The following is a 14775-nucleotide window of genomic DNA, read 5'->3' as shown; positions in this document are numbered from 1 at the left end:
GACCGAAAACATATTATGCGCATGCATGACAAACAAATCTACTTCACATGCGTGACAAAGAGACTAATTGAGACCACCATCTTGAACGGGTCTATTATGCAGTGTGACCGAATGTCAACCTTTCTTTTCCTCCTTTTGGGAAAAAGAACTTATAAATACCAAAATATCTAAATTGTCAGTTTTTCGTTCGAAAACACGCGGTAATGTAGCAAGTTTGAATGTACCTCGGTTTTTTTCTAAGGTTTCTATGGAAAATATCTTGCCAAAAAATCGATCAAATCGTTATAAATTTCACAATTGAGAATGCATATTACAGAAATTTTCAGACTATCCTAACGTTGTCACAATGATAGAAGTGTCATCTTTCACGTATGTTCTCAACATGAGTTTGATTTACATGTTTGTCAATATATGAACAGATTAATTTTTATTTTTTCATTTCCACAGTTCAATAATTTTCATATTTGGATGGTTTAAAAGTGTGATTTCGCTTTATGAAGAATGAAGAGAGGTTCATTGAACGGAAAGAGCAAACATGGTGTTCAAATCGTTAATGTTGTTGATTTTGAAATTCATTCTGATTATCTTAAATCAACCTTAAACGGAATAACATCAAAATATGAACTATTTATATTTCCACTATACCGCTTTTCATTGTATGCCTACAAGATTCAATCATATTCTCAATTTTATCGCTTTCCGCCAATTGTCTTGAATTCACTCAGACTTTGCCGAACCGTATATAGCTTTAATCTCAGCTGAAAAGTGGTAGAAAATTACATGTCTAGTCATAGAAAATTGTCAATGACTATCCTCTCTATTATAACATTGAATATTTTATTTCTTGGGGTAGAGAGGCTATTCCTTTACGAATAACATTCATGTTCTCAAAATTAGACAGACAACTACTAGTAAGTGCGGACCTCATTGAGACTGTACTGTAACAAATATAAGTTGAATTTGATGGGAAGCACACATTGTGTTTAGATATTATCACATATAGCAATAGTTTTGTCGTTACGCTTCTATCAAAATCTATCCTATGTTGATTTAAAATTTAGGTCCTGTTTCGACACATACCAATGAGTCTTGTATTTAAAACTAATTGGAATATATGCGACCAGCATATTGTAACGTCTTTTAATATTTGATATGTTGTGAATTTTTTCAACCATTGTCTTAATCTATAAGTGTTAGAACTTGGTAATTGATACCAGTAAAAACACATTGATATTAGTATTCCAAAAGTTTCCAACTGTCTTTTAAGTTGTTTACAAAAGAAAATAGAGATTACAAAATAGGATTTTATTAGCAAATTGAATACCAAACCTGATTTTCCGTAATTTAAAAATGTCTTGCAGGCATCACATCACGTTCTATGAATAATTCATTGTTGTCTTTTTAAGCCTTCGCATCGGAATAGATATTAACTTAAATCTACATATTTTGATTCAGAACTTTAGTCAAAGTATTATTGTGTATACATATATGATAAGAATAATCACAATATTACCAAATAGGTAGAGTTTACCAGATCAGTAGCCAGTGCAAAAGTATTGACATAATTCTGAAGTGTTACTATGATTAAAATATAACAGTATTATCACCAAAGTCAGCCGGTCGGTAGCCAGTGTATCTGCATTATTGAATTGATACATATTTCACATTAAAATTTTTGTTTTAAAATTAAAAATAGTACTTTAATAAAGATTACATCTTCCTCATGGGAAAGTTGACCATAGATAGGTCGTTTGTTCTATTGAGTCTTTTCGGTTTTTATGCTCATCTTAATTATTAAGTAAAGAGATGTCTATCTACCTACATGGCTGTTATTAGAAAAATACACTTAAATCATTAATTATTAATAGCTTAATTGTAGCTAGGATAGAGGGGGTAAAACGAATTGGATCATTTCGAATTTAGAAATTCGATTTTTTTTTATCATTCAATTATCAATAAAATATAATTTTTAAACGTATCAAATGGATCTGAAAACTTTCAAAGTGAAAAGTAAAATAAATATATATATAATAATAAAGAATTTTTTTATATACACTTGGTTCGGATTTAAGGACTATATCATTCTGCTCTGACTTATACAAATAGATATCAAGTTAATTCACAAAAGAGCAAATATATGTTGATTTAAAACGAACGAAATGCAAATAACCAATCCTATAAATTGAACGGTTTCTGTACATTAAAATTGTAATTAAGCAACTATATGTAGTTTAGTACAATATGGTGCCCCATAAACTTGCTTGCAGCCGTCACTTGCTTAATAGATCTATATTGTTGGTTCCAAATGCTAATTATGCTATATATAAAACCATTATTACTGTAGAATTTTAAATATCTTCTAGTAATGATATAAAACAAAAGTTTAAACGTACCTAAAATATTATACTATTACTATAAACAATAGACGAGATGCAAATCATAATTTATAAATAGAAAAAAAAACCTTAACGTGCCTATGTATGAACACTCATGCTACATCCATCTGCAAATACATTGTACAAATGTGTTGCTAGACACCTGTCATACCAACATCACAAATATACTGTTGTTCCAGTAGTCACAGTCTCGAACAATACATGTGTTTTGTGTACAATACGTTACATGAAGTGTTGAATAATAATTAGATAATGACAATTCATCCTAAAAACCATACATATACCCCAAATGACTCATACTGAAGAGAAAATCTTGGACAATCAAAAGCTTTGTTTTTACGTTCTTGTAGCAATTCATACAGAGATGTAGGACTGCATTTTTTCTTTACTTTTTTCACAAAATAAAAGCAGAAAATACAAAAGGGCAATCAAAACCCATAAGTCGAAGAAAAATAGACAACGCCACGGCCAAAAGCGAGAACAACAAAATAGACAATCCACGGCCAAAAGGGAGAACAACAAAATAGACAACCCCACGGTCAAAATTGAGAATAACAAAATAGACAACCCCACGGCCAAAAGGAAGAACAACGAAATAGACAACCACACGACCAAAAGGGGAACAAAAAAATAGACAACCCCACGGCCAAAAGTGAGAACAACGAAATAGACAATCTCACGGTCAAAAGAAGGAGCCAAAAAATAGACAACCCCACGGCCAAAAGGGAGAACAACGAAATAGACACTCCCACTGCTAAAATGAGAACAACAAAATAGACAATCCAACGGCCAAAAGGGAGAACAACGAAATAGACACTCCCACGACCAAAAGGGAGAACAACAAAATAGACAACGCCACGGCCGAAAGGGAGAACAACGAAATAGACAATCCCACGGCCAAAATGGAGAACAACAAAATGGACAATCCCACGGCCAAAAGAAAACAACGAAATAGACAACCCCACGGCCAAAAGGGGGAACAACAAAATAGACAACGCCACGGCTAAAAGTGAGAACAACAAAATAAACAATCCAAAGCCAAAAGGGAGAACACAAAATAGACATCCCCATGGCCAAAAGGGGGAGCAACAAAATAGACAATCCCACGGCTAAAAGGGGAGCAAAAAAATAGACAACCCCACGGCCAAAATGGAGAACAACGAAAGACAATCCCACGGCTAAAAGGGGGAGCAAAAAAATAGACAACCCCACGGCCAATATGGAGAACAACGAAAGACAATCCCACTGCCAAAATGGAGAACAACAAAATAGACAATCCCACGGCCAAAAAGGAGAACAACGAAATAGAAACTCCCCCGGCCAAAAGGGAGACCAACAAAATAGACAACGCCATGACCAAAAGGGAGAACAACAAAATAGACAATACCACGGCCAAAATGGAGAACAACAAAATGGATAAACCAACGGCCAAAAGGAAAACAACGAAATAGACAATCACACGGCCAATAGGGGGAGCAACAAAATAGACATCCACACGGCCAAAAGGGGGAGCAACAAAATAGACATCTCCACGGCCAAAAGGGGGAACAACAAAATAGACATCCCCACGGCCAAAAGGGGGAGCAACAAAATAGACAACCCCAGTACCAAAAGGGAGAACAACTAAATGACAAACAACAGTCTACACAACATTACACAGAAAACTAAAGACTAAAGTATATATCCTTGCTTAGTACATTTTTAAAAAGTTAAATTATAAAACGGACGACAAAATTGGAGCGGAAATAATCAATTCTACCAAAGAAACTCGTAACGTGCTCATTTCAGTCGTTCTTTCTCTTTAAATAGCTAGAGTAGTTTTGTTGTGAAAAGTGAAAACTAAAATCTCTATATCTCTATAATGAGAACCAGCTATAGCATGTATTAAATTAGATAACTTAACGCCATAAGCTGGGCAAATGGTTAATTTCTACTCGAGAATGGGGAGTTGACAATAGGAAAACTCATATAATCCCATTTGTCATAAGAGTCAAACGTTTAGTGTTCCATTAGTATCAAATTCTAATGTTAGTTAATATTAAAAAGTCATATGAAATGAGTTTCTTGTAATTATAATATTATCGAAATTATCGAACCAATGCATGCAAATATACTAAACTAAGTCATGTATGCACGTAAGAATACGTTATTACTTTTTACCTTCCAGTGTACGTTTGTTTACATTCTTTTATCACGGTTTCCCCTCGAATTGCGCTGTGCGTTGACCGAAGTTCTAACGAGAGGTCTCGTAGTAAAGGTCACTGTATACATACGGAAAAATATCGGCGAATTAGAGTACGGAAAGACAATAATTCAATAGCAGTACATTTATGAAGATTTTGATAATATAAAGGATTTTCTTTTACAAGAAAGTTCACGTACAATTGTTTTAGAGTAAAACTTTGCCTTTCAAGTATATAAAAGTTTAAACATATTCAGATTTTTTTTTAAATTTGAAGTTTCATATGACTTTAAGTTTACTTGGATATGTATCACTGAAAAAAGCTTATTTATTGAAAGTGAGTTAAAATAGCATTAATAAATGTTTTCTGTGTTGTTGGCAAGAAGGTTTTGTTTAAACTGCTTCGTATCTCTGTTAAACCAATGAATGGTATCGACTATACGAATTTGGGAATTACAATAGACTATTTGTTGTCTGAATTAACTGGTGCAAACACAAATCACTTACAAATTTTTTGCATTTTTTTCATTAATATGTAAATACATTGGCCATTTTTTGTGGTTCAGAAAAATATTACATGCGTTTTCTACTATGCTAATAAGTGTTTTCGCCACATTAAGTAGTTTGATAGCTATCATTAGACACCGTACTTTGTAAATAACGTTAATTCTATAGTCGTAATACTGAATGATTGATGATTACTTAAGTTCCTTATTTTAAACACTGAATTGAATTATGTCTGATTCCAGACATCGGACGGCTCGCACAGTAATTCCATTTTGATTCATATTTCTTCTGTGTTGCAATGTACGTATATGTCAATTCATAACATATAATGGACGTACATGAATATTTAAGTAGTAGAAAGACCATCACACAAGAATGGCTTGTCAAATAATGTAAATACTATTGGATTGTGATTTGGGAAGAATCTGGAGTCAATAATTGACTACAGAAAAAGTATCCCTTTTCTATGTCATTTGCTTTTAGAAATCAAACATTAAGACCTGTTCGAAGCTTTTACTTTTCTCTAAATGGATATCTGGAATAAAAAAAATAAAATCTTTGAACTAATTGAGTTGTTAATGGCCCTGCAGCCCATTCTATAGGCTTATTCGTAACAAGAACAAGCCAAACAATTATTTACGGGCTATTTAATGACAGAATCGGAAATAGAAGCTAAAATACTTTATAACAAGTCAAGGAATATTACGAAGAGATAGAAAAAAAATCTTCTTATAACCCGGTTTATTTACGGATTCCTTATGTAACATGTGCTAATGTTCTTCAACGCGGAGAAAACACAGCGTGCTTTAGTATGAATGTTCCATTTCTTACATCTCACTTCAAGTGATATTGGTTGCGAATATTGAAAGATCCTTAATACTGGATTGAACGATCCATGTAAGAATTGTTCTATCCTATGACAAATGATAGAACACTTTACTTATGTATATATGTATATATGTATAAGACGTTGTCGTTGTAGAATCACTGCTTATTTAATTTACAATAGATTACACTGTCATGCATTAATATTAACTCTAACCATTTTCTCCAATGCACTAGTGTAGCGTTATCACATCTAGGAAAGAATTTACCACAAACCGGAGTTAGTCATCGCCTTCAACTTAGTTTTTGTTTCGTGGTTAAGGCTTAACTCTAAGTTGAAAAACTTGTAATGAAGGCACTGTACCTATGCTTTATTTTTTGTCAGTTTTGTTATTTATTGTGTCGTTATTTTATTGACTATATAAACAGTAAAATAGGATGCAAGTCAAAACGACTAAACACATCCCTTTGCATAATCCCTCTGCATATAAGTATAGCTCTATAATAAAGATGTTTTATGAATCTAAAGTGTTAGAAATTTTCAAAAAGCTGATACCTGAATTCATGTAAATGGACATTCCAAGAAATGGTAGATCGAATCTTCCACTGTACATACACACGCACAGTTCGTGTCCAAATAAGCTCTATACAAACTACGTCTGTGTCGTATTTAAATGTGTAAAATGTTTCTTCTCTTATTTCCAATAAGGTCAAATTAAGGTACCAACAATTATTTCTATGAGTTGGTTGTTTTGCAATAAAGATTTAAATAAATTCATCTTATATTGAACGATAGTAAAATCAATGAATATTTTTAATGTGGATGTACATATGCGAGATATATTTTATTATGACATGCATGTATGATTTTTAATTTCTAGAAAACAAACATCTGTTTAGCGGCACTTCGACAAATATTTTCTATATAGACTGACTACCGGTAGTTGCATAAAACGTAAAGCTCAAATCAAATGTTTGTACACGTTACATACAGCTCAACAAGCATCGACCATGACGTAAATAAGATCCGCTATTGATACCCCTGTGTACGAGACATACAGCCAACAAGCAACGGCACCAACCAATGGTGTAAAAAAGACTGGCCATTGATACTCATGTACGCGTTACATACAATCCAATTGGAGTATCATTGACAAGTGATGTAAATAAGACAGTCTGCAATAAAAGAGTTGCACTGTTTTTTTAACTGATTTTTTTTTAATATTGTTTGCTTAAATTCTAGTGGCAAATATAATATGCATATTCAGACAGTCAAAAAGAAGTCTATAAAAAGGACCAACCAGCAAATTTAATATGTACCGGATCGTCTAGAATAGACGATACTGCGCAGATAAGGGAAACATTATAAAAGTCTAAGTACTAATATAAGATGGTAATATACGAAGTGTTGACAATTATATTGGCCTAACAAATAGCTTTCGTCAGTGTCAATAATTTTTACAATACTTAAGTTGTTTGTGTAAAATCATACTTGTCAACACGATTTTATAACATGATCTTCGTATATTACCATCTTATATTAGTACTGTTGCGCAAATCTTTAGACTTATATATATTATATATATATATGTTTCGCCATAACCAAGATTTAAAATCAAATGTATTACATAGTTTTTTTCTTGTGTTGTGCCGTTATACCACTTTCCCAGGTTAGTGGGAGGGTTTGGCGCCAACAAACTAGTTTAACCCCGCCATACTCTGTATGTGCCTGTCCCAAGTCAGGAGTGGTTGTCGTTTGTTGCTGTGTAACATATTTGTTTTTCGTTCATTATTTTGTACATAAATTAGGCCGTTAGTTTTCTCGTTTGAATTGTTTTACATTTGTCATTTCGAGGCCTTTTTATAGATGACTATGCGGTATGGGCTTTGCTCATTGTTGAAGGCCGTACGGTGACCTATAGTTGTTAATTTCTATGTCATTTGGTCTCTTGTGGAGAGTTGTCTCATTGGTAATCATACCGCATCTTCTTATTTTTATATATAATATAATTATAGACTTTGTATGAGATCGATGGCTGGATAGTATATTGACTTGAAAGAAGTATATCGACCGAGGGCGAGTCCGAGGTTGATATGAATTTTTTGGTAGATATATTCTCGTATCAACCTCGTACAAAGGCTACAATTGTTATACGTATCATTATTGTCAATACACCGAAAATAAAGCAGAAATTCTTTTGATTGATGATCACGAGTGTGTCACAAAGTATTGTGTTTTTTTTTTAGTTCTTTGATATTTTAAAGATAACTGTGCAATATCACTTTTCTATCTACCTTTGAAAATACAGTTGCTCATGTGGCTCTTAATTTCTGATACAATCAATTTTTTTAGAATATACAAAATACTTATATATTATTTTCCAATCTAAGGTTACAAACGATTTTTACATCGCGATGACCGTGAGGGCATTCCAATGTATTGCTATCGCCTAGATTTCGATTGCGTAACATTCGTTTTGGGTTTTTAACCGATCTATAAACATGATAAATACGCGGATATTAACGAGTACAAAATAACATTCCTTATCGTTTGTTATTTATACATCTCTTCAATGAATACTGATAAAAATATTTTTGTTTAGAACATAAATTAATAATATGAAAATGTTTTGTCGTTAAATATATATTTATATAAGTAAAAAATCATTGATAATATCTATGCACACGTACCGAAAAATCGTGTTGAAGCATGCGGAAGAATATCTCAAGAACGTTTTGCGACAATCCCGGCAAGGACCGGTAACTCTGCATGGAAGATTGTTTTTTGCGTGAAAATATGAATGCCTACTCATATCCAATCTTTGAGAAAAATCGAATGTTTACAAAAGAGTGTCCACCATGCACTTGCACTGCACTATTATTAGAATAGTAGAATAGAATGATATACAAATGGATGAAAATAATATATACATGTAACTGTTATATTAATATAATATATAACAACAAACCAGTGTATACTGGTTTGTATCACTACAATATAATAGTTATTACGGTGAGGTTGACTTTCCTGTCATTTATTCATCATCCACGCACGAAATTGTCATAGAAAAAAAATATCTCTGTACATTAACCTCAATTTCAGGTATAGAGATGTGATTTGTTTCTGTGACAAGTGCTTTTGACCATCCACAAGAACTTGCGGTCATCCGATGTTCAGTACTTCAGTACTTTGATTAATATCGTCCCCTTAGAAATATTAAGTTTGATAACGATGTTTCCCAGTTGTTAGATTCTTAATAAACCTGTCTTCATTTTCAGACACCATAAATCAAGAATTACAATAACAGACTTGACCAATAATATTGCCTGAAAATTGTAAATGGTTAAAGCAATCATTCATCATGCCTTCAGAAGTTATTTCCGTATATATTTATGTCTTACTTAACCAGAAATGATTGACCGTTTCAAAAGATGTCACCAAACACCCAGGGTAAAACACGTTTGATTTTGTATAACTATTTCATGTCCTTTACTTCCCCCTTATAAAATATTGTCATGAAATATAAATCATTTCATTGGCAAAGCACTAAAGCATCGCCAAAATTCCTGTTGGCAATTAAATACAGGGAAGGTATAGTTAGATGTTACGAAACAATCACAAATTCTTTAAAAAAAAAGCGTGACATTTTAAAATTACTGAATATAAGAGTGCAACTGTTCCCTAATTACTTTGAAACTATAATAATTATCAAATGGTCCAAGTTTATAAAGGTAGGATGACAAGTAACTAACCGTAACACTAAATAGAACTTAATCAGTGTCGTTATAAGTTACTCATAATTATATATCTCTCAGATGATGATTAGATTTATAGATTTCAGTCTTTTGGTGTATATTTTTGGTTTCATTTTGTTTGCATTTCTTTTTACGGCATCACCATGATCTAATTAATTTTCAGTCCTGCATTGAAAGATAAGATTATTTCATTGATTATATCCTGAATGTAAATCAGGCTAGTTGATTCAAGTTGTGAATAAAAACACTTATAACCCAATGAAGACATTTCTCTGTCGAATTGCTTTCAACGAAAGCAAACAATAAACAATTGCCTATTGTATATTAGAAAATTTCACGAAATAAATGAAGGGAATAAAAGAACGAAACATAAGAGTTTTAATTCTAATAATCAGTCTCCACAGGAATAATAAAAAGGAGAATATCTCTAGGGCATCAAACTCAGCTCCACAGGAATAATAGTTTAATACAAAGGAGAATATCTCTAAGGCATTCAAACTCACAAGTCGCAGAAGGCACAGACAACATCGTACCAAAAGAAAGTCTCCAAATTACTTCATAGAAAACTAAAGCAACAAGAACACAAAACCGAGGGTCAAATCAGGTGCTTCGGAAGGGTTATAAGTTCCCACAATCGTGACCTTAGATGAGTTCAGAATTGCTGATCAATCTTCATACAACATCAGATTGGTTCAAATCTCTTAGCTTATTCTAAGAATTTCAAAAGTACAACACAATAGATATATTTCATTAACCGTAAACAAAATAATACATATTATTTTGGGAGTAAACATATAACTTTTCCATATATACAGCTACAAATGCCAAAATTATTTTCTCTTTCATTTGTTTTCAATAAATAGTGATGGTACATAGATTTTATAACCATGTTGGCAACCATATATTACTCAACTTTTTAGTATAATAATTTTCTGACATATGATCCATCACAATCAAAGGACTTCCGTTGGTTTACGGTCAATTTTTTTGAATACTACATGATAAAAAGTCGTGTTATTATATTGAATGTATATGTTGACATTATTGACGTGAAGAGACAGTTTTGACAAGTTCCATACTATCTTTAATGTGAATGCGTCACGTGTTTTGTTGTACATTAAATCTTAATTTTGTAATAGAAAAATATTTCAATTCTAGTAATATTAGTATAATGTTTTGTTTGAGAACACGAATCGTTTGGTCTTTTATTATTATCAAAATATCAAAATCAAAAAGTTTATATAGTTTGTAAAAAAACATCTAATACTTAGGAGAAATTATCTCAAGAATTATACCCTAGGTGAAAAATGTAGATTCAATATTTTTTATAAGAGCATACAGTTGACTTCTAACAGTAATTGAAATGTCTCCCTAACTACTGAACATGCTTAATCTTAAGGTTGATCACAGAACAATAAAAGTGGGGTCAAGATTATCACAATAAATCAACACTGAACAATAAACTATGAAAACAGACAGGCTCACTTGATAATATGTTACATACAGTTACCGAGAAACTGACTTCATTGCTTCTACGATCAGAGTGAGTTACAGACTATTATTAGCTTAATTACATAATTTAAATGAACTCCAAATTTACAAGCATAATGCATCATTTAAATCATGCCAATACAAAAGTATTGCCTACTGGGTGGAAGTCAGTCTCAGATAGTCCATCAGCATAGTACCAAACCAGTGTACAAGAATATTTATTTTATTAAATTTCCCCTGCGCACAATACCTGTTTCTAGAATAAGTTTCCGGCATCAGATACGCTAGAGGCCAAAAGTTTGGAAAGCCAGAAATATAAAATGTATTTACAAGTATAAACCAACAGCATATTAAATGGTCAGTTGAATCCTGTCAGTCGGACATTTGCTTCTTCCCATGATTCCGTAGACAAAATACAATTGACCTATTATTCATAGTAACTGAAAATATCATCTAATAATAAAAACCTCGTGTTGATCAATGATCGATGAACATTATGTATAAAAGGTGAGATGTTTTCTGTCAGTCGAACATAAACACATTAAAATTGTTCTATAAAGCAAATATAGTCGGCCTTTTATGAAGCAAATATAAAGCAAATATAGTCGGCCTTTTCTTTATAATTACAAGGAACTGATCTAAATAAGAAAAATTCTCATTAATAAATGACTCATTTAAATGAGAGCAAGGTCGGGTGAAACAATTCAAATGGGCATTGCTTAAAAATCCACGTTTTAGACTCCTTATTTTAAATGTATTCTATCTATATAATATAACAAATCTATCTGATCTGTTTCTTTTGGAAACTGGAACGATCACTTATCATGGAACATGTAAAGTGATTCTATTCAGTCATTGAACATTGAAAATGAAATCACTTATCATGGAACCTGTAAAGTGATTCTATTCAGTCATTGAACATTGAAAATGAAATCACTTATCATGGAACATGTAAAGTGATTCTATTCAGTCACTGAACATTGAAAATGAAATCACTTATCATGGAACATGTAAAGTGATTCTATTCAGTCATTGAACATTGAAAATGAAATCACTTATCATGGAACCTGTAAAGTGATTCTATTCAGTCATTGAACATTGAAAATGAAATCAAAGATAACGAACATATTTGAAACACGAAAAGTTCCTTGTATAAATGACATGGATTAATCAAATCATTTATTTACCTTTTAAATCGAGCCTTTAAACTTTATAAAACTATTTTCTTGTTTGTTGCATTAGAATACTGTGTCCCGCCCTCAACAACTTACGTCACAAATAGATCATAAAAAGACAGATAATTTTCCTTTCAATGATTTAGGGAGTCAATGCATATTTACTTAAAAAGACCTGCAAAGCATGGTTTCTCAATGACAGTTGCTGATATATTACACAATACTTACTCATTAACCTCTCGGTACACTTGCGACACAACATTGTAAATCTGCAATGGTAGCCAACAGATAACGAACAGGCAGACGACAATAATCAGGATCTTCACTACCTGTAAAATTTATCAATAATTTTTTTATTCATTTGGTATTCCTGACGAATTATTTTGACGAAATGAAAAAATAAAAGATATTTGGGCAAAGCAAAACATTCTTAATTGATTTGAATTTCTTATACAGATTTAAATTCTGTTGCTATTCAATCTGAGTAAGAGAGAGGCGAAAGACACCAAAGGAACATTCAAAATCACAAGTCGAAAACAAACAGACAACGCCATGGCAAAAACAGAAAAAAGACAAAAAGAAACACTACAATTGAAAACTGAGCAACACGAACCCACCACCGCAGCTATTCACTTTAAAGTCTGTATCAGATAAAATTATGTCATATGGTAATATCGAACAACAAAATCAAATACCAACCTTTTCTAAAATATTTATTACTTTAATCCCAACTAACCCAATAATTTCAATAAAGTAAAACAAGGGATATTCAATTATCATGGTTTCGTCTGGTACAGTATGTCATACTTTAATGCATAAAGTTTTCATTACTATTGCAATTGTCATTCAAACACGTGGCATTGAGTGCAAGCTATTAACGGATCTTTTTAAATAGAGGATGAACGTGGAGACATACTCAGCCTTCATCAAAATCGTTATTAAATATTCCTTCATTTTTATAGCACTTTTCATTGCATATATATATAACAGTTTTTCAATTTCCTTCTATCATAATATAAATCATCCTGGCAGTGACGTCTTTCACTATTATGTAAGTGAGAAATAAAATTTAATCATTTCATTTCTGGTTACATTATATATTTTTAACAAGTAAGATTTCAACTTCCTCAGGCAAAGTTGACCTTCGATGAATTAGGCTATTCTATGTACCTTTTAGTCTTACAGCATGTACCTTTTAGTCTTATAGCACCTCACGTTTCGGGTATTTACACATCCTTGGCTTTCACGTTTTTGGATTAGGTAATGTCTAGTGAAGGTGAATCCAAAAATGGTAAAAAGCCTCCTCATGTATTTATTTCTCACAAATTTTCAAATTTTGAGATTTGAGCGTTCCTGATGAAGATAAATCCAGAAAAGCGCGTCGGACGCATGCAATTCATGAAGTATTTATTTTCATTTGATACCACTTCTGGTGGACTGTTTCATCTGCTCAGTAGTAAGTGCTTCGGTACTGACATGATTTATAACACACTTTTTAAAAAAATCCTCCGTTGATAAATCAAGAAATTATTCAGAGTTTAGGTTCCAAATGCCTCAGGCAAAGTTGACCTTAACTGAATTTGGCTATATTATAGGTCCCTTTCTGTTAATAGTATATAACTTCTAACTTTTTCGGGTATTTATACATCATTGGCTTTCAAATTTTTGGGTTTGAGCGGTCCCGATGAAGGTAAATGCAGTAAAGCGCTTCGGAAGCACTACATTTAAAACATTTTGATTTGCATTTAAAGTATGGATTATGAAAATAAGAAGATGTGGCATGATTGCCAATGAGACATCTCTCCACAATAGTACAAATATCACAGAAATTAACAACTGTAGGTCACCGTGCGGTCTTCAACAATGAGCAAAGCCCAAACCGCATAGTCAGCTATAAAAGGCCCCGAAATGAGAAATGTAAAACATGACAAACGAGAAAACTAATAGCCTAATTTATGTACAAAATAATGAACGAAAAACAAATATGTTACACAGTAACAAACGACAACCACTGAATTACAGGCTCCTGTCTTGGGACAGGCACATACAGAATGTGGCGGGGTAGTACATGTTAATATCATTCACACTAAGTTAGATGATGATGATGATTGATGGCTTCTTAACGTCAAGCGACAAAATTAATATGCATATTGAGGACGAGAACTTGTTAATGTAATATGAATAGGAACTAGACCGACACGCTGTCACCTTACACGGACACATTATTCTGACTCCGAGCCGACCAGTCTGTGCTCTTACTCCTTAATGCCGGCATGTCACCTTACACGGACACATTATTTTGACTCCTAGCCGATCAGTCTTTGCTCTTACTCCTTAATGCCGCGTGCTTAGCGGAGAAGCAGCAAATACCAATTTTAAAATTTTTGGTTTGACCCGGCCGGGGTTCGAACCTACGACCTTCCGCACTCGAGGCGAACACGCT

General features: G+C 32.7%; 1 protein-coding gene across 1 annotated transcript in view; it reads right to left on the bottom strand.

Moving 5' to 3' along the window:
* The window catches only part of LOC127736900 (neuromedin-K receptor-like), a 70634-nt gene that overhangs the window by 10751 nt on the left and 45108 nt on the right, over positions 1 to 14775 (bottom strand). The window contains exon 2 of the mRNA XM_052247465.1: positions 12561 to 12661. Coding sequence (XP_052103425.1) covers positions 12561 to 12661 — 101 coding nt within the window. The remainder of the gene's footprint in view (positions 1 to 12560; positions 12662 to 14775) is intronic.

This window comes from Mytilus californianus, unplaced genomic scaffold (assembly GCF_021869535.1).
Source record: "Mytilus californianus isolate M0D057914Y unplaced genomic scaffold, xbMytCali1.0.p SCAF_4, whole genome shotgun sequence".
In the NCBI taxonomy this organism is placed as follows: domain Eukaryota; kingdom Metazoa; phylum Mollusca; class Bivalvia; order Mytilida; family Mytilidae; genus Mytilus; species Mytilus californianus.
Note: the sequence above shows the minus strand (reverse complement) of the source record. Positions and strands in the feature narration are given on the sequence as shown.